Source organism: Aphidius gifuensis, linkage group LG1, assembly GCF_014905175.1.
Source record: "Aphidius gifuensis isolate YNYX2018 linkage group LG1, ASM1490517v1, whole genome shotgun sequence".
NCBI classification, from domain to species: domain Eukaryota; kingdom Metazoa; phylum Arthropoda; class Insecta; order Hymenoptera; family Braconidae; genus Aphidius; species Aphidius gifuensis.
In genome coordinates this window covers 21418944-21439566 of record NC_057788.1, presented here as the reverse complement: position 1 = coordinate 21439566, position 20623 = coordinate 21418944, and the positions used below count along the sequence as shown (strand labels likewise).

Sequence of the window (20623 nt, the reverse complement as noted above, 5' to 3'; positions counted from 1 at the left end):
AATTTTTATTTGATAACTTTTTAATATTTAATATTTTTATTATGTATTTTTTTGACATATTTTGTCGATTTTTAATAACACTTTTGTTGAACATTTTTTAAAAATTTTCATGTTTAATATTAAACAATAAATTATTAATTTTTTTTTTAAAGATTCTATTATAAAAAAAGTAAAACAAAAAAAAAAAGTAATTTTCTTTTAATATACTGATGATGTTACTTGTTCAACTTACGACGTTTTGACGAATCAACGTCACTGTTACGTTAAAATTTTATTTGCCTTTATTACTTTTATAAAATATAATTTATTTATATTTATTTTTGTTGTGTATGTGAAGATGTGAAAAATAGCAAATCATCAATAAACATCACATGAAGCACCTGTTGCATTAAAAACAGTCCATCCACCTTTTATATTTTTTCAAATATTTTTTTTATTTCTTTATATATTTTGTCACGTGTTAATAAAATTGTTTATATATTTATATAAATATCCCGACAGTCCAGATGATCCTGAAAGACAATTGAGTCCATTCATCATTACCGTTGATTATTTAAAAAAATAATTATCATTTATATATTTAACTGATATTAATTTTTAAAAATATACTTTTTTCATAAATGAAAGCCATCAATAAAATAACAAATAAAAACAGAAATAATAATCTTCCAAGTGAAAAAAACAATAATAATAATAAAACAGACAGGCAGAATGACAAATAGTTTCGGCCTCGTTGTTGAATATAAAATTGAAAAATTATGGTCCAGTAAAATCAAAGAAAAGGACTAATTAATTAAAGCTGCACTTATTACATCAAAAAACGAACACTTTTTTCATCAAAATAAATTTTAAAACAAAAAAAAAAAATTAAAATAAATTTGTAAATTTTCAATGATTAATAATACTGTCACAATTTTTTTTTTTATTATTTTTATACGTGTCATTCTATTTTAGTGATTTGATGAAAAAAAAATTGCAATACACATTAGTTTACAACATCCTTTTTTATCCCCGTTTTTTTTTTTTTTTTTTTTCTGTGGGCATCACTCGCGCATATAAAAAAACAGTGAGAAAAATTATTTAAAAAAAAAAAAATTATTAAAAAAAAATTACTCTCTCATGTGAGAGAGTCGCGTTCACAAACAGTGCGTCGGTCTCGAAGTCTTGAAAATATCTGATGTGTGCAAGAAGAAGAAGTACACGACAAAATATAAAAATAGAGCAGATACACATACTGTGTTACTTTTTCTTCATCATCATCATCATCTAAAAATTTTATATTTGTGTTTAATACTTGTTCTTTATTTTAAACATATATTTCTTTGCTACAATTTTCTCTCCCACTTTTTTTATTATTATTTATCCATTTTACTCCCCTTTATTTTATTCTCCTCATATCTACTGTTTAACCACCCAACTTCTCTTGACTATAACGATAATCCATTATTTTCATTTTTTTTTCCGGCTTTTATTCACTCATTTTGCCAATAATTTTTCGCGAAACAGACGCGTGTTTGCCAACCTGCCATAATGCCACCAAGTTCGTTTTTTTTTAAAAAAACTATTATTTCTATTTCTATTTATTTATTATCATTACTTTTTCTTGTGTTAATTGAGAATATAAAATTTTTATTATTTGATATTCAATTATCACTTTAAATTTAATTATTTTGAAAATTTAAAATTTTATATTTTAACACGTCAGTAGATCGTTAATTTTATGACGTTTAAAATGAATACAAGGAGCTTTTTTTTTGTCACAAAATTAATATTAGACACATTTATTCACTTAGATAAAAATAAATAATCAATAAAAAATTTAATTATATTTTTTTTTCAATTATTATTATTATAAACACGTCACTTTTTAAAATAGTAATACAATTATTTTTAATACAACGTTTGTTGCAATGAAATATTGATATTTTTTTTTTTCAAATAAATTGGTTTTTCATAATTATATTTACTATCCGCGGATTACAATAATTTTTTAAAAAAAAACTAAATAGACACCACGACGCGACTCATTCTCATGTAAAATCCACGCGTTATTTCGTGGTGGATATTGAGGTGGAGTCAGTGTGTGCTCCAGGAATAGAAACGCCGATGCCTAAATGTGTGTAAAGATGTTTAAACGCAACGAAATACATGAGGGTCTTCGGTTCTGATTTTTCATATATACACATATGTATTTGGCGATCCCCAATTTTCTCCGTTACATATGACACATTAAAATTCATTATTTATTTTATATTTTATTTATTTTTATAGTAAAAATTATATCTCAATATAATTGCCAGTAATTTTTCATATAGAATATATTTTTTTTTCCACTAAATATATAATAAAATTAATTATATATTTATATTAATTATTTTTATTTTGTATAGAATAAATTTTCTAACGAAATTTCTATCAGATTTTCTTTTTTTATTTATTTGTTTGTTTTTTTTTCTTTCCTCTCTCATTAGTAATTCATTCTTTGACTTTTTTTTGTTATTGTTTTCCCTAATTATATTATTTATACAGTATTTTTTCAATTAATCAATGTCACGAAAATTTTAAATAACTTATATTTTTTTTTCTCTAAAATCACGTATCTGTATGCCTAGATATATAATAATAAAAATAATAATAAAATTATATTTTTATCTTATATAGAAAATACAAAAAAAAATTGTAAAAAAAATCAAAACATCAAATGAAAATTCAGGAGATAGTATATAGCCAAAGTATATTCAAAAAAATTATATATATTTTATTTAAATTTTCTTTTTTATGGGGTGTCAATTAATTAATTATATTTTATCAAACAAATGACTGAATAAATTCAGAAATAAAATCAGTTAATCAAATGATAAAAATAACAAATGCAAACTGCATGAAATTTTCTTTTGTTATTTTTCAGGTTCATATTGATAATTTAATATGAATTTTTTGAGTCTATAAAAATGCATTAAAGTATATATATTTTCATTTTCATGTATATGTAATGATCATGTACGCACGTGCGCATCAAAATTCATGCAAGAAATACGTATACATATAATGTATAAGCATATCATTTAACTGGTCGTTGCTCCGTACTAATTTATAACTTGATAATCATCAACATTGAAAATAGACATAACTCAACTGTCGATTAGATATAATAATATACTAATTAATATATTTTTTTTTATATTTTTTAAGTACAAGTAAATCATTTACTTAATTTTTTAAAATTAAAATTATATTTTTTTATTATTAATTAAATAGCCAATTGAAAAAACGTGTTAAATTTTTTAAATATATATATAAAAGGGCTTGTTTTATTCTATTTTATTTATTTTTTCATTCAAACAAATATATAATAGTACTTTCAAAATAGTAAAAATAATATAAATCATATGAGGCTTTAAATTATCCAAATGGTATACTTATCTTCAAAGAGATAATCATGTACAAGAACACTTTATTTACCATAAATAATATATTTAAAAAAATATATATGTTATAAACAAATTTAAATACTATTTTTAAATAATGATATTTTGTTTATTGAATGATCATGAGAATATATTATGAATGTCATGATTTATTACAAAATTATATCAAAAGTTTAGATTAATTATAATTTTATATATTTTTTTTTGTTCTTAGTTTGAAAAAATCAAGTTGAATAAATGTTTTTTTTTTTCTGTACCAGATAGATTTACCTGAACTTGTTGCAAAATAAACTTCAAAGCAAATAATTTAAAAATATCGATTTATTTTACTTTTTTTTTTTTTTTTGAATAACCAAATGTTTTATATACACTGATGGCTTTTTATGTTTAACCAACGCGTCATTTTCTAGATACCAGACTAAATATTTTTTTACTTCCCCTTTTACATTCACTCTTTTCATCACTCTAACTTTTTTTTTTCCTTTTTTTAAACATGGGGATTGGATCTCTGTCTGATGATTACTGTTTATCCAGCTTTCCTAAATTTGTATGGACAAATTTTTTTATTTCTATTTTACACCTGATTTTTTTTGAAATTATTTTATAATAAGTATATAAATTCAGTTATTTAATTGACATTTTTTTTTCAAATTTAATATTTTATATTGTACTTTAGCAGCTTTTTTAAATTAAAATAATTACAATTTACTTTTGAAATTGAAAATACAAAAACCAATACAAGTATATTTTAGTACATTATATATATGTTTCGCATATGTTTTACTCTTTTAAACAAAATATAATAATAATAGAAATTTTCAAAAGACCCTAAAAATATCTGTAACAAGATCTCAGTTCAAATTTAAAGTAAATTTTTATAATTCCAAGGGTCTATTTCTAAATAACACTTGAAATATTATTTTTTTTTTTCAAATATAATATTGGAATATTTAAAAATTTGTTGTGACATTAAATGAGGCACAAATACAATTGAAAATTTTTTAATATGTAAATTAGAATATTAAAATGTCAAGACTTGACAGATTTACGTTTGATAATAAGTATTATGAGATTTATTTTTAAACATATTTATATATATACTCTGGCATTGGATAAAACAAAAGATCGTAAAATATAAATGTTAAAAAATAATAATGATTTACTTGATTTTTAGAAAAAAAAAATTACACTCAACACACAAAACCAATTTATTCTGGATCCATAAACTGTTATAAATTAATTTTTTATTTTTTTTTTCTATTTATTATTTGAGTAAATGAGAGCATTGAAAATTTCGTTAAACTTTACAATAATTCTCTCATGTATATTTGGCAAATGTAGCGTGTCAAATAATTTCAGGGTGAAAATAATATACCACCCACTTAGTTTGTTCTCATTTGATCCTTATATCACAATTATAAAAAATATATTTATTTTTGTACAATAAACAAAAACAAAATATTTATTTTTAAAATTATACATGACTTTGACAAAATAAAATTTCAAAGTCATGCAATAATGTATTTTATTTTCATTCAAAACAAGAATGATGAATTAATTGATAAAATAATAATTGAATTAGTTGAAAAAAATTTATGTTTATAAATTATAAATTATGGTATTATTATAAACTAATTGGTCGATATTGAACTCGAGTGTTAAATAACACGGTGGTTGCCGTCAAGTGATGATAAATCAAATTTTTTCTGGCTCTCGTATATAAATATATTATATACACACAATTTCTCGATCAAGTAGCACACACCACACACAAACCATAGACACGTCAAAACGTTTTTAGTTAACATTTAGAGATTATTCTTACAGTAATTTTGGTTATTTATTATTTTTTTTTTTTTGATAGATGAATGTTTAGTGTGTATAAATAGTGATCTGTTCTATGCAACAATTATTTTTTATTAGATTATATTTATTTTAAAAAACAGCTGCTATTACACACAACAAAAATTATATATTTATATATTAATATACACATTTATCATAATTTTAATATATGAAATTATTTTTTCGCGGGTTAATAACTTGCATAGATCCTCAACAGAGTGCGCATCAAGTTTTAACTTGAATTATATAGATCATTTATTAAAATCAATTTAGAAAAAAATCTATCTATTTATTATTTATATATTTGGCGCCCCTTGTTTTTATTTTTTTATTATTATTCCATTAATAATTCATAAAGTTTAAAATAGAAATTTAATGATATTAATAGTATACATATATATATTGCTTAAGAAAAAAAAAAAAAAAAGGGAAAAAAAAAATTTATATTCGTAAAAATAAAAATAAATCAAGTCAACGTCTTTCTTTAAAAGATAACACATTATTCTTACGTCGATGAAGAAAGGGGTTTGTGTATTAATTGTTATATAATAAATTAGTTTTAAAAGTTTAAAACTGTTATTTTTATATTAGTGATTTATTTTTGTTTTTTTTTGAATATAATAATAGTTACCTGAATTAAAAGAATAATAGCAATCCATTGATAATATTTGATGATTTTAATATTTCCATCACCACGACGATTTACATAATCTTGATTATAACTATTGCGTGGTTTTGATGAAATAAAAAATGATGGTGCAACACCGGGAAATGCAACATTAACACCAGCAACACCAAGCATTGCTCCAGTTACAAAATATGTACTGTGTATCCAACAATATGCATTAAAAGCTTCCACAGGTATATCTCTAATGAAAAATATAAAAACGATTATTATATTTTTAAATTTATTACCTTTATTTGTTTATTTAATAATTAATAAACTTTACTTTGTATGAACACAATCAATCGGATTTCCAACCACTTGTTTAGCTGATAAAATTACTGAAAATGTCAGCATAATAACAGCTGTAAATTGTGATAATCTCAATAATATTCCATCACTTTTTGTTCTGCTTACCTGTAATATAAAAACATACTATTATTTATCAATTTAAATTTCAAAGCATGGCATAAACTTACATGAAATAAAAAATACAATGCATCAACTGCATCAATTATTTTAACTTCACGTTTTTCATGATTTTTTTTAGATCTTTTACGATACCATCCTTGAAATGATGACGTTGATGATATCGATGATGATGATGATGATGATATTTTATCAGTTTTTTTATTAACACGATTATTATCTTGATGATTTTTTTCAATCCAAATTACTGTATTTCTACTTGTCAAACTTGCACTGTTACTATCACTACTATCATTACTTGGCTCTTCAATACTATTCATTCTACTCGAAAAAAAAATTAAAAACAAATCAAAAAAACATAAACAAAACTATTTGATTTTCTATTTTAATTTACATTTTTTATATGCACTTTTTTTTCAATATTTTTAAATTAAATTAAATAATAATTTAACAAACAAAAAATAAATAATTCATAGTAACAGTAAATCACTTTGATTAAATAATTTTCATTGCAACAAAGTCATTATAATTAAATACACAAAATTTTTTTAACTTTCTTTTATTTTTGCCAAATGAAAAACAACAATTCATCTATTGTTGGGCAACAAATACATTATTATTATGATGAATTTTTTGGAATAATAATTTTGGCGCGAGAACCGTGTGTGACGTACCTCTCGTGCGCGAGATAGCTAACAAGTAACTAAAACAGAATGACTGACCTACTGCGCCCGTGTGTAGTCTATTTTGTTGCCAAGATTTATCCACGGAGGACCAATTTCTCCATCAAGTTATTTAGTTGAGACAAATTTTGTTTTTTTTTTTTTATTTTTATTTTTAAATATATACACACACACACAGACAGATGCCCTTGTCATTAATTTATTTTATTTAAATATATATATATTGTTTTCTTTTTTATTTTTAAAACGTGAGAAAAGTTTTTTCCTTGAATGATGATACACAAATGTAAAATCATTGACTCTTGGACATTTGTTACTCAATGTTGATACTAAATGTTGCCAAAGCATTTTTGACAACTTCATCACTTTTACTTTAATTTAATATTAAAATATTTTATTGGCAACTTGGCGTCTGTTGCTACTGATGATGACGTCTTATCTAAGCACTATTTTATTATCTTCAATCATCAGTTATTACCTCCGGTATAAAAATATTTTTATTTCATTCAATCTTAAAATTTGTATATTATTTTTAACAAGTTTAATGATTTTTTGAAAATAACATTTAGATATTTTCATCGAAATTATATATTTATTCTCTTTTTCAACTAATATAAATTCTTTTATTATTTTTATATCAATCGTAGCTTGTGACTCTACTGACAACTATATAAATGATAAATGACTGCTAAAAATATTTTTTTATTCTTCTTTTTATTTTTTACATGACAACTCTTCGTGTTATTTGTCACGTCATGACAGTGTCATGTGAAAATTTACAATGCTGACGTGTCAAATGAAAATGTCAAATTAAATGTCATCAAAAATTTTCTCATCCCTGTGAGAACATTTATTAAAACAACAATATTAATTTCTTATTTTACATCAAGTAGAAAAGCTTTTTATAATTTTTTGTTCAATGAAAATAATATTTTTTTTATATCATCAATTTGGAATGAATATATTTGAGTTATGATAATAAAAAAAAAAAAAAAACTCAATGGCAGTTTCAGTTATACAACAACATTTAATTATCTGTTTCCTGTTGTTTTTGATTTAATTTTTTTCTATTAACATTTCAAGCACATTTGTGTCTTAATGAAAAAATACAAATTACAAACGAAAGAAATTTAAAATTAAAACAATATGATAATGAGCAATAATGATACAATTATGAGTTTGAAAAATGAATATGTGTACCAAAATTTTTAACATTAAATTTCTATTTGAAAATTTATTTATTACTTTATCGTAAAAAAAAATAATATATATTTATCATTATATTAATTGTTTTTGTTCTTTTTGTCGTAAACATATTTTTAGTCGAATAATTATTTCAACTTAAATAATTATAAACAAAATAACAAAAAAAAAAAAAAAAACGTATATCAGTCTTAATTTTTTACAGGCCTGTATACATATTTGAAGAAGAATTTAATAAAATAAATTCAAAGTTACTTATCAATTATCTTAAATTACAAAATAATTAAACACATTGTTATTCCAAATTTACATAAAATTGGAAATGGAATGACAAAGATTTAAAGAAAAAAAAAAAAAACTAAATATTTAAATTATTTATAATATATATATATGCCTTATTTGTCTCAAATATATGTTTACAGAATGTACAAAAATGAAATTCACATTTTATCACGGTTTAATTAATGCTATAATCAAAAAAAAAAAATTTCACAAATGTCACTTGATATATAAACAAAAAAGAAATAACATTAATAATTCGTTTCGAAATTCAACTTGCTGTGATCAATTGAATTAATTAGCTAGAATCAAATGATTTTCACAAAATAATTCTTGATTATTATCAAAAATAGTAACTGCAATTTGATAATCAAAAAATTATTAATTATATTTTTCTTTTGAATATATCAAATGTAATACAAAAAAAAAAAAAAAATGTGTCTTTTATTTTTTGTACACTCTGTAATAATAAACAATATCTATCTGAAATATAGGTACTTGAAAAAGTCTATTTTTTGAAAAATACCTGAAGAACTTTATCATTATAATATCAGTCATGATCAAAACTATCAAGACCTAGTTTAATGATAATATTTTTTTTTTTCTTTACGTATTCTTACTTTGTTTTTTTACATTTGTTTGTTTTTAAAAACTATGGAATTATTGATCGTTTATGAGAATCTCCAATTTTTTTAGTTAATTCAGTAAGGAAATCTCTGTAAATAAGAGAATCCATATTTGTTGATAGAATATAAAGTATCCACCAATCTCCCATATTAACTTTCATACTTATACTTTTGCATACTTCAATTGGCAATTGTCTTGCTGATGCATGTAAAATTCTTGCTCTAAACATTGGAAATGATATTAATGCTAATCTGTAGAAAAATAATGCAGCTAATGCAATACCAAGTATCCAAAACCAAAACCATATGAATATATATGTTTTTTCATTAACAATATTCAATGGTAATAGACAAAGTGAATCATGTTGTTGAATTGTTCCTGATGGACCATATTTATGAAATATACATTTTGTTACACGTGGAAAAACATAAACCATTTTATCAACACGTTCATCTTGTGCAGTATCTGATAATTTTAAAACATCTAAACCGTATGACATAAAATCACCACCGAAAAAACGATTCATCGTGTACATTTGTAAAAATACATTTACAAGACAAAATGCTTCACAAATAAAATATCGGTAGACATATGTATTGTGCATCTGAAAAATAAAATAAACAATAAAATTAGTAAGAATTAAATTCAATAAAAAATAATTGATTCTAACTTGAATATATATATGCATTAATATCAACTAGGCAAATGTCAACTATTTTTTTTTCTTTTTGCAATTGCAATTCTACAGCTGCTTTTTATTAAGCAATTATAATCAATTCAAGAGGGTTAGCAATAGATAATATGATAATCTAAATATAACTCATGATTATACATTGACATACTGAACAAGTTATGTTATTGTAAAATTTTGCATAAGTAATTTATTAAAATTATTATTAATTATTATTACCCTTATGTGAGTCACTAAATATTTCATGAGTATATTTTTTTTATTCTTTATGGTTTCCATTGGTTGAAGACTGTGATTCATTCCCATGACAAGTGTATTAGCAAGACCACCTTCCCAAATGCTCCATAGCCATTGTGGAAAATAGCAAAACATTGCCTGTAATAATTTAAAAATAAATTTAATGGTATTTGTGTATATTTAGAGACAATAATATTGCAAATATTTATGGCAGTTATTTGATAAAATTATTGTCAATTGTCGGGTAGAATTAAAGATACAATTTTTTTTTTTTTTATTTAATTTCTTTCAATGAAATCAATTGTAAAATATTTTATTCATCATATTAAATAAACTGAGTGCAGGGATCGACAAGGAATTCGTGAGACCCTGAGCTATTGAAATGTTATTTTTTTATTTTGATATAACATATTTGTTATTTGAAACTTGAAAAAAAAATAATGCAACTCAAGTTTCATGGTGAGAAATACAACAAGATCTAATTAAACATTTTTAAAACGTAAAGTATTAGCTAAAATTTAAAACACAGACATATTTGCATATGATTTTTAAAACACTGTATTTTTTACTTATTATTTGAGTGATAGTATATTTACACTAAGATAAGACAACGTACTTTTTTTTATTCGAACGTTATTTAAATTTTTTTAAGACAAATAATCTTGACTCTTCTAGAAAAAAATATAATGTTGATAATTTAAACTACCATTGAATTGATTTTATATTATAAAAAAAAAGGAAAAAAAGTATCATTGTATGTACACAGCTTTAAATTATAATTTAAATATTATTATTTATAATAATTATGAATATATTACCTGAAAAAATAGGCAAAAGCAGACCCACTGATAATAAGTGTAATACTTTCTCGCTTGGAAATCTCCAAAATCATTGGCAATACCAGGATGTGCTACGTCGACACCATTCTAGATAAAAAAAAAATATATAATTTTAATCATTTAAAATCACCAACAATAATATTAATTCAACAAACAATAAAAAATTAATTCAACAATTAATAATTAATTTAAATTTTATCAATGTCGTTTCGTATTTTTTTCTTTTTTCTTCAAACAAAATAACAACATTAATAACGACAAAGATAAAAAATAAAATTATTCATTACTGAAGAATCTCAAAATTACCTTTGCAACTATAATAATTATAAACAAGTTGAATACTCATTGCATCACGTAACCAGTAATTATTATACGTCATTTATTTATATATTTTTTATTTTGAGTTTCTTTTTTTTTTCTTTCAAAGAATAACTTAATAAGAGAATTAATATTTAAAAAAAAAACTAACGGACGAATGCTGACGTAATATGCGGGAGTATATAATAATTTTGATTTTAAATATATTATTAAATTATTTATTTATTTACCTGTCGATTAAATGCATCGGGCATTGTAAATGTTGATGTTATCCAGCAATATGTATTGATAATTTTTGCTGATACTCCATCAGAAATACATGCTATTGGACTACCAACATATTGAGTTGCAGTAATAATCATTGAACACATTAAAAGTAATACAGTTGTAAATATATTGTGCATACGAAATATCATAGAGTCTGTTTTTATCTCTTGAAATTTCAAGTATTGACTCAAACTTCCTAGTAACTTATACATGATTGTTGTGTTTTTGTTTTTTTAACTACAAAATCATTAAATAATAATAAATAATAAATTAAGATATTTTTTAAATATCTTTTTTTGAGCAATAGTAATGCAGTGCTGGATTTTTATACGTCAAATTGAGACAGAAAATATAAGAGACAAACCGGACATGAGAGTTTTAACCGGCTGGCACAGCTGTCCACGCTGCGGTGCTTATTCCCCTTCTAATGTTTTTTTTTTTTTTTTTCAATTATTATTATGTCCTTATTTCTCTGTTACTCTTTATACTATTCACAATATTTGTCTTTGTTTATCCACTTAATTTTCAATCACGATCATTAAATTTCATCCAGAAATTCAATGGACCAATTGTAAACCTTTAAAAAAATAAATAAAGTTAGTTATTATTTTTTATTTTGTTTAGAAATAATAAAATTTATTATGATATCTTATTACAATATTAAATAAAATTTAAATCATATGCTTTTAAACAAAACAGTAAATGAGTTATATCATTAGAAAAAAATCGAAATTAAAAATCGTTATTTTTTGTTTCGAAATTTATGAATGTGATTACTAAAATTACTATCATTGATTAGAAAAAAAAATAGATTAGATAATCAAATTCTCCCGCGCAATAAATTAAAATCTTTAACTGATTAAAATTAAAATCCAATAACAAAAACACATGATTTCATCAAATGAAATTCGTCATAATAAATTTTATATTTTCGTTTAAAATCACATGTTTATTTTAAAAAAAAAATAAATCTTACCAATAATTAATCACTCAAACAATATCATTGAAAATTATATTTTCTTACTGTAAATATAATTTATATATTTTATACAAAAATAAAAAAAAAAAAAAGCATAAAATGCTACTGAATATATTTGTTGTGTACATACGTACGAGTCTCTTCGTCGTCGACTGACGAGAAGTGCCAGTGAATTTGTTGTGGCAGGGGGAAAAGAATTGAAAGGGGGGATACCATGCAAGGAATAAAATAAAGAGATGGACGAGTAGAGAGAGGAAGGAAGGAGTGGAGAGAAACATACACAATCATACAATCTCTCACACAAACAAACAAACAAATGAGAAAAAAATAAAAAGAAAAAAAAAAAAAAAATTTGGTGTTAAGGGATCTAGGGGGACCACATGCACAGAGGACATTTAGGTACCCCAATGTTATTTTTCTTTTTTTTTTTTTTTTCTTTTAACAACCCCCCTTGTTTATTGCATCATCCTGCTATGTACTTTTTAATATTATTTTCACCAAGTTCAACGAGAGAAAGGCGTATGTTTTGTTCAACTTGGATGAAGCATTTTTTTTTACTCGCTACTTGTACAGTATGTACTTTTTTTGTTTTTTACTCTACAGTTGGTTGCATGTAGGCTAACTTTGTTTTAAACGAATTTTGTTACGTATTTTTCATCTCCAATGGCTATCACACATGTCCTCTCATGCCTACAACATATGGCTTCTTACTATTTTTTTTTGTAAATTATTGGTAACACATTGATTGTAACTTGAATCCTAACGAAAATAATTTTTTAAAATGATTCATTTTGAATTTATTTCATGTCTTGTATTATTGTCGATGAACAATGATTTATTTTATTTTATTTTTTTTTTGTTTCATTTGAAAGCAATAGATGGTGAAAATTCTTGAGAATTTCAATAACTTGTTTGAACAGGTTTTTTCAATTCTCAATGGTTCATTATAATTATCAAGGTTCTAAAGTGATTTCTGTCAAGATAATGTTAGAATTTTTAGCATGTTTTAAGGATTATTATAACGACCACCAACCATTTTTACAATTCTTTTTAAAAAAAAAAAATTTCTTTTTCTTTTCTACTTGCAATTGTATGGATACATCAATAGAAACAATTTTTCGTTTTTAGTCACCGAAGTTAAGCATAATTATTATTTTCTCCATTGAGAATTTTCATGGTGAAAATTTTTGAATTTTATCATTCCTAGAAAAACATCTTAGTTCATGTTGTTTTTTTTTTTTTTCAATTTTCCCTAACGTTATTACAGTTGTCCTGTGATAAATCATGTCGTGATTTTAGTGGTAAGTGAAGAACGGTGTCTTTTTAAATCTATAGAATCTGACCTTCTTCAGGTAGTCCTTATTTAAAAGAAAAAAAAAAAAGCCTTCGAAATCACTTGTTCCTTATTTTCTTAATTTTTAAAAGAAACTTTTCTTTTTGCTGGAATGTGTATACTCTTTTGTGCCATTTTAAATGATAGCATAGAAATACCTTTAACGTTTATATCCATTTACATGTTTAAAATTATTGTACTTAATTTTTTTTTAATTGCAAATGTATTGTTGTTATTATTGTCATTATTATTTATCAAAAAATAAGCATTAAAAAATTATTTTTAAATATGTCATTAGAAGCTAACATGGAGTAAATTAATTTAAAAATAAACTGAAAATAAATTTGTGATAAAAATATTTATAAATAAATTATTAAAATATTTATTTTCAATTAATTCACCTCATGAATTAAATAAAAGATAAATAATTATTTATCTAATTAAAATTTAATAAACACAACACTATTTAAATTTGTTATTGATTTAAATTTAACGAGATTTATTTCAATAAAAATATCATCAATTTCTTCTTATTGATAACAAAATATGACACTGTATATATTTCTTTTATTTATTCCACAATAATATTTTTTTTTAGATTAAGTGTTTATACTCCAAAGTCTAAAAAACATATTTTCATTATTTTTTTATCATTGACTTTACAAAGTAAAAATTCAGTGCATTTACTCCGCAGACTTACTTGACTTCCATGGCTTTCGCTTGAACTTATAAATGCTCTTAATGCCTATGGTTTTTTTATATTTTATTTTTTTATTTATAACCAACGAAGCGTTGTATATACCAGTTTTTATCTTTCCTTGGTATATTCTTTGTAACAATCTTTATAATCTCTCTCTCGCCATGTTTGACCACTTTTTTTTTATTTTAAGATACCAACAAAGATAATATATATTTTGTGGTAAAATCAATAACAATATATATGATTGTATAAAAAAATAATCAACAATGTTATGTACATAAAAAAAATACTGGCTATACAAAAAAATATTGCTTAAAATGTCTTGAATTAGAATATAATTACTTAGCCATGTTAAATTTGCATGATAAGAACAAAAAATTAACCATGACAATATGAAATTTGATATAAAAAATTATTTTTATGTATATTTTTTTTTGTTATTCTTAAATGCGCTCACGTTGCATCAGTAAACGCGTGTAAGCATGCATCAAAAAAATTATAAAAAATGCACGTTCTTGATAATTCGGCGAAACTTTATGCTAGATGTTGTAAAGAGACACGATTTGTAATTTATACGTGCACTTTGCCTTGATAAGTAAAAAAACGTGAAATGTTTTAAATATATTTCGTTGGAAATAAGTTAAAATAAACGTATTAAATTTTATTTTTTAAATTAATAATCATTTCGAGCTACAGCTTAAAAGAAAAAGTTATGATATTCATCTATTCGTGGTCATTTTAGTGTGTTTATTAAAAAAATTTGATTCTAATTAAAAAGCATACTAAACTTTTTACATTTGCAGCTTTTGAATTTTTTTTTTTTTTTTACAAGATATGAATAAGTTACACGTGTTAAGAGGATTAAATTTCATAAAGAATAATTTTTATCTATTTATTTATTTATTTTTAAATAAATAAAATTGTGTGTCTTAAATTACCATGAGTTTTTATATCTTATTATTATATAACACTGTTTCTTGCTTAAAATTGTTATCATTGTTGATAAATTCAAGTGATGATTTAAAGTTAAATTTTTTAATTTAAATTTTGATAAAATTAATAGCTTTATTATCTTATTTTCAATGAAGATTAAAGTATAAAAAAAAATCATCGATTATTACTTTGTAATTGTTGATTATTGATGACTTTTTTTTTCGATTAATTATTGAAATTATAATGACATAATTAAGTCAATATTTTGAATGATGTATTACTAAAAAAATCAGATAAATATATTGATTTTTCAATGCAAGATTTAATTTTGAGTTTTTATTGCGATCAAGGTCTGTTGGTACCAGTTGGTACTGATTCTTCTGCATCGAAACTTTTTTTTAAAAAGACAAGCAATACTGATTTTTATATTACATCAACTGTTCTAGTTTTTTTTTTTCATTGTTTTTATCATTATCGTATGAGCAGTTGTTATCCAGATGTTTAAAATATGATATAACATAAAATTTATCTAGTAAATATATTAAAATTCTATTTAATCTTGATGTATAAACACAAGTGACAGTGAGATAATAATGCAGTTTAAAAATGTTTGATCATAAAGTCAATCATAGTGTAATTAGTATATAATTAGGCCACGACTCATAATGAAGCAATTGACGAAGCTCACAAGCTATATCAGGTCTCTCATCCCACAGATATATTAAATAGTTTTTTTTTCATTTTTTAAACATGACAAAAGATTATTTATTTGCAATTTTTTAAATTATTTATTAAATATATATTTTTCAAGGTCTTACAATAGTATATATATTTTTTTTCATATATTCTCTCATCGAGTAAACGTTGTTATGTGCCTTTCCCTTTTCTAATGTGAGTTCAAGGCTACATTATGTACGAGCCATGAATCAAAGTTGCTCGAAAAAAAAAAAAGCAAAAAATCAAATAATTTTTTAAAATATATTCAATGAAAATAAACAATAGTTTAATATTATATTATAAAATTCAAAAAACAAATATAAATGATTTTTTTTAAAGACTTAATTTTTATATTCATGTCAAGTACATCTTTTACAATGATGACAAATGATCTAGAATTTCTTGTAACACTCTCAATTGAAATTAATCCCACGGTCTTATAATTTACAATAAGTTGAGAATCACTGGACAGGTCAATTGTGTCAATTACAACAAATATTTATATACAATACAAAATTAATCCTTATGCAACATAATTATACATGTTTAAAATACTAAATTATTATAATTAATTTTTTTCAATAATTCGAAATCTTTATTAAAATCATCAACGGAAATATTTCTCCGTCTCTATAGGAAAAATATTTCCACCGCATTTCTCCAACCATGGATTATTTTTGGAAAAAGGTGGAGAAAAGCAGAGAAATGACGGACAAGCGACGAAGAAATATTTCCACCAAATTATTTTATAAAATATCAATGTCGATTTACAATATTTATATTAAATCGTTTGCTTCTGAAATTTAAAAAAAAATCAAAAAGTTAATTCAAAACTTGACCTTATATGAAACCTTTGGTCCTTTTATATACTTTATACTTTCCGTGAATTTCCAAAAAAACTTGGCTGGTAATTCCTTGTTTCTTCATTAGTGAATGATTACTTCATTATGGATGATCATTACTCATAAAAAAGAATTTAATAAAATGAATTGGAATACCATGATTTTGGTACGTATTAACCAATCTTCTACTACATACAATACAAAACAATACTATATAAAATCTCATAGAAATCACTAAAAATGACCCAATGCACATCTCAAGATATCATTATTTATTATGAGCATTTGATGTGTATTTGGTCGTTTTTCGTGGTTTCTATGAGATCTTTTTAACTGGGATGCAATAAACCAAAACCACAAAAATGCCTATATTTTTTTTATTAAGGCAGCAAGTAAATCCCAAAGTAGGACAACTCTTTGGGTGCAACGGGGCACTCTGATAACCATAATTTAAAAGAATAATAAGCGCCCCCTAATGTCTAAAATTTTTATACTTTACTGCCGCGTCTTTAGAAGTATGAGTGTGGGCCGCTCGTATTTACACACACTACTTCAGCAGATTTTCAATGCTTCACCCGGTACTTTTTGACCCTAAATTTTCGTCTTAAATAATTAATAACTTTCAAAATCCGTGGTAGAAATCAATGATTTTTTTTTTATTATCTTCGTAATTTAAAGAAGTATAAGCTGTAGTAAAATAAAGGTTTTCTGTGAGAGCGTTTTTTCAATAAAAGAGAAAACATGCCGATGCTTCCTATACATGTGTAAAAAGTGTTAATTGTTATTTGTTGTCAACTTTGACCCTAATTATCTCACTTAAATCGTGGTAGAAAATTACAAAAAAAATTTGATAAAATAGATCTTTATTTCACTTAAAAAATAAGCCTCCTTTGATCAAAATCTGTAAGAGAGAATTTTTTTTCAATATTTTGACATACCGCTTTAATAATATTCAATGCTCATATACACATTGCATTATAGTACCTTCAATAGTACCAGAGTACCAGATGCACTATACAAAGTTAATTTTTTTGCAACATAATTGCGTGTTTAAAATCTTTATTTTTAAAATCATCAATATGGTTTCAAGTCATCAATGACTAGTGGAAATATTTCTCCGTCTCTCCGAAAAATATTTTTACCATTTCTCCAATTATATGTTATTTTCGGAAAAAAGCGAAGAAATGGCGAACAAGCGGTGGAGAAATATTTCCACCGAGGTATATGTCATTAGTGATTTATGGTTTATGGCATCCCAGTTACACTGAGAAAAAAAAATAACAATTTTTACAACTAAAATCAAATAAAAATTACTGTGCTGCGTAGTAAAGGCCGGGTATTTTGTAAGTTTAACATATATTACAATGGGAACAATAATTTTTACCCTTCGTGCCATTTAATTTTGTATTTCGGCTGGACAAAAATTACCATGTCAAGCACAGTAATTTTAACTATACATACACACTAAAAAATATAGTGTCGATAAGTAAAGTTTGATGTATTACCAACAATTTTTATTATTTGAATTAATAAAAATTCCAAATATATTATCTTTTTTTAAATATTGCTTAAAAAATAAATGAAAGGGAAATTAAATAACGATACTCAAAATAAAATTTTTATTTAATGTATTTTTTTTTATATCCAATTTTTAACAATAAATTCTGTATTTGGTGTTTGTGTTATATATGTTAACTTATAATTATATATTTTATTCAAATCTAAATTTTTCACGACAAAATTTTTTTATTAACTTCATAATGCTCGGTGTGTTCATTTACAAATACAGATAATAATTTTTATAAAATAATATTGTGTGGATGTTTCCATTAAAATATTGTTTATAATATAAAAATTGAGACCATCCTCACTGCTATCAAATTCACGATAAACAAATGAAAACTGCACACAAATTATGTTCACACTTCCATTTCACTAGTGATATCTATAAATAATTAGCGAGTAAAAGTACTCAAATTAAGTCGTAGATTTTTCTTAGATAACTGCACTTTTTTATTCACTTGAATTAATTAATATCAATATTATGTATAATTACGGAGGCCGTTAGACCGTTAGACCGTAACAAAAATAACAAAAGCCTGACACGATAATTATCGAACAGCGCCGAAGATTACCGAGGGTTGAATTTTACCATGCTGCAGAGTAATGTTTAGTGTTCAGCACAATAAAAATTATCCAAAGCTCAGTATTTTATTTGAATAAAACTGTAATAATTGTATTAAGCTTATCAATATTTGTTATACCAATAAATACTACCCTGGCATATCCCAATTTTTACTGTGCTGCAAAGTAATTTATATAATCTAAACAATAATTTTTATATATCAGAACATGAAAAAACCCCAAAATCGAGTTTTACCCGACGATTACCCTGCTAGCATAGTAAAAATTGTTATTTTTTTTTCTCAGTGTAAAAAGATCTCATAGAAAACACGAAAAATTATGCATATTTTTTTGAAGGTAATACAAATACAGCCAGCTTCAGTTGTCTCAAAGAGAATGCTCAATCCTAGACGATGAAATTTGTAATTCAGCAAGATGTTTGTTCCATAGATATTCAAAAAGATATTAATCAAATTTAATGATTTGCAAAGTGCTAGATAATATCCCCATTTTTTGATTTGAATATTATCAATAAAGTCTTGTTTTATTAACTTGATTTTTTTATCAAGTTCTCTTTTTATTGATAGAAGTGGCATATTTAATTGGAATGTCAAATTTTTCATGCGACCACCTGTATAAAACATATTAGTATATTGTGATACTAGGGGGTAAAGTAGTGTTTGATGAAATTCTACTTAACCCCCTAATCTCACATATATTTTTCCTCACGTGGGCATTTTTTGTCTACTTTTTTAAACGCGTTTGTTGTGGTAAAGTGAATTATTATCTCACTTTTCGCTGTACACGTCTTTTTCACTTTAACCGAAACTTCCGGTAAAATGATTTTTACGGTAAAATGAAAGTTACGCTTCCGGTAAAATGAAAGTTACGCACGGTAAAGTGAAAAAGACGTGTGAAGCGGAGAGTGAGATAATAGTTTACTTTACCACCGCAAACGCGTGGAAAAAAGTAGTAAAAAAAATGCCTCAGTGAGGAAAATATTATTTTTTTTTTCTTGTGTTATCGATTTGATATATTATCATACCTTCAAGTTTTTTCCATATCATATGAGTAACAATAAAAATACCACATTGAATTAGTATAGTGAAAGGTACCCATCTATATAAAATTTAACCCAAGCTTGGTGTGGCTCAACATTTACTCCTTGTTTAGATGCCCAAATTTCAAAGCAATAAGCTGCAATTGCACGATTGTTCATTTCATTTGAATCACCCGTGCACCTATAATATAGAAGAACGCACAGCTATTAGATGCTGAATTAAAATGTCATACTGAGCAAGATTAATAATACTTGAAAATATAAAAGATTTAAACAAGGGTAAATATTAATTAGTTTTATTTTTTTAATTAGTTTATATAAATAATAATAATAATAAAAAAAAGAAAATAATAACTATTTTTAAACTTACATAATTGGTTGTTCATAAAATTCTTGTGCAAATAACCAAAATGTTGCCACAAATA

General features: G+C 23.7%; 2 protein-coding genes across 3 annotated transcripts; both read right to left on the bottom strand.

Moving 5' to 3' along the window:
- Positions 1-153: 153 nt before the first annotated feature.
- Positions 154-6752, bottom strand: LOC122851777 (innexin shaking-B-like). The gene is made up of 4 exons (XM_044151239.1): positions 6417-6752; positions 6224-6354; positions 5905-6142; positions 154-512 (listed from the first exon to the last, which is right to left on the bottom strand). Exons 1-4 carry the CDS (start codon positions 6684-6686, stop codon positions 474-476), a joined length of 678 nt encoding a protein of 225 aa, XP_044007174.1. The 5' UTR covers positions 6687-6752; the 3' UTR covers positions 154-473.
- A 1031-nt stretch (positions 6753-7783) lies between these two features.
- On the bottom strand, positions 7784-12670 carry LOC122851763 (innexin inx1). 2 transcript variants are annotated; one of them, XM_044151228.1, is made up of 6 exons: positions 12487-12670; positions 11875-12087; positions 11474-11747; positions 10905-11012; positions 10069-10224; positions 8970-9762 (listed from the first exon to the last, which is right to left on the bottom strand). In XM_044151228.1, exons 3-6 carry the CDS (start codon positions 11720-11722, stop codon positions 9184-9186), a joined length of 1092 nt encoding a protein of 363 aa, XP_044007163.1. In that variant the 5' UTR covers positions 11723-11747; positions 11875-12087; positions 12487-12670; the 3' UTR covers positions 8970-9183. The 2 variants fall into 2 exon arrangements, with proteins under 2 accessions (XP_044007154.1, XP_044007163.1); XM_044151219.1 differs by having other exon boundaries at positions 7784-9762; positions 11474-12087; positions 12487-12669.
- Positions 12671-20623: the final 7953 nt, after the last annotated feature.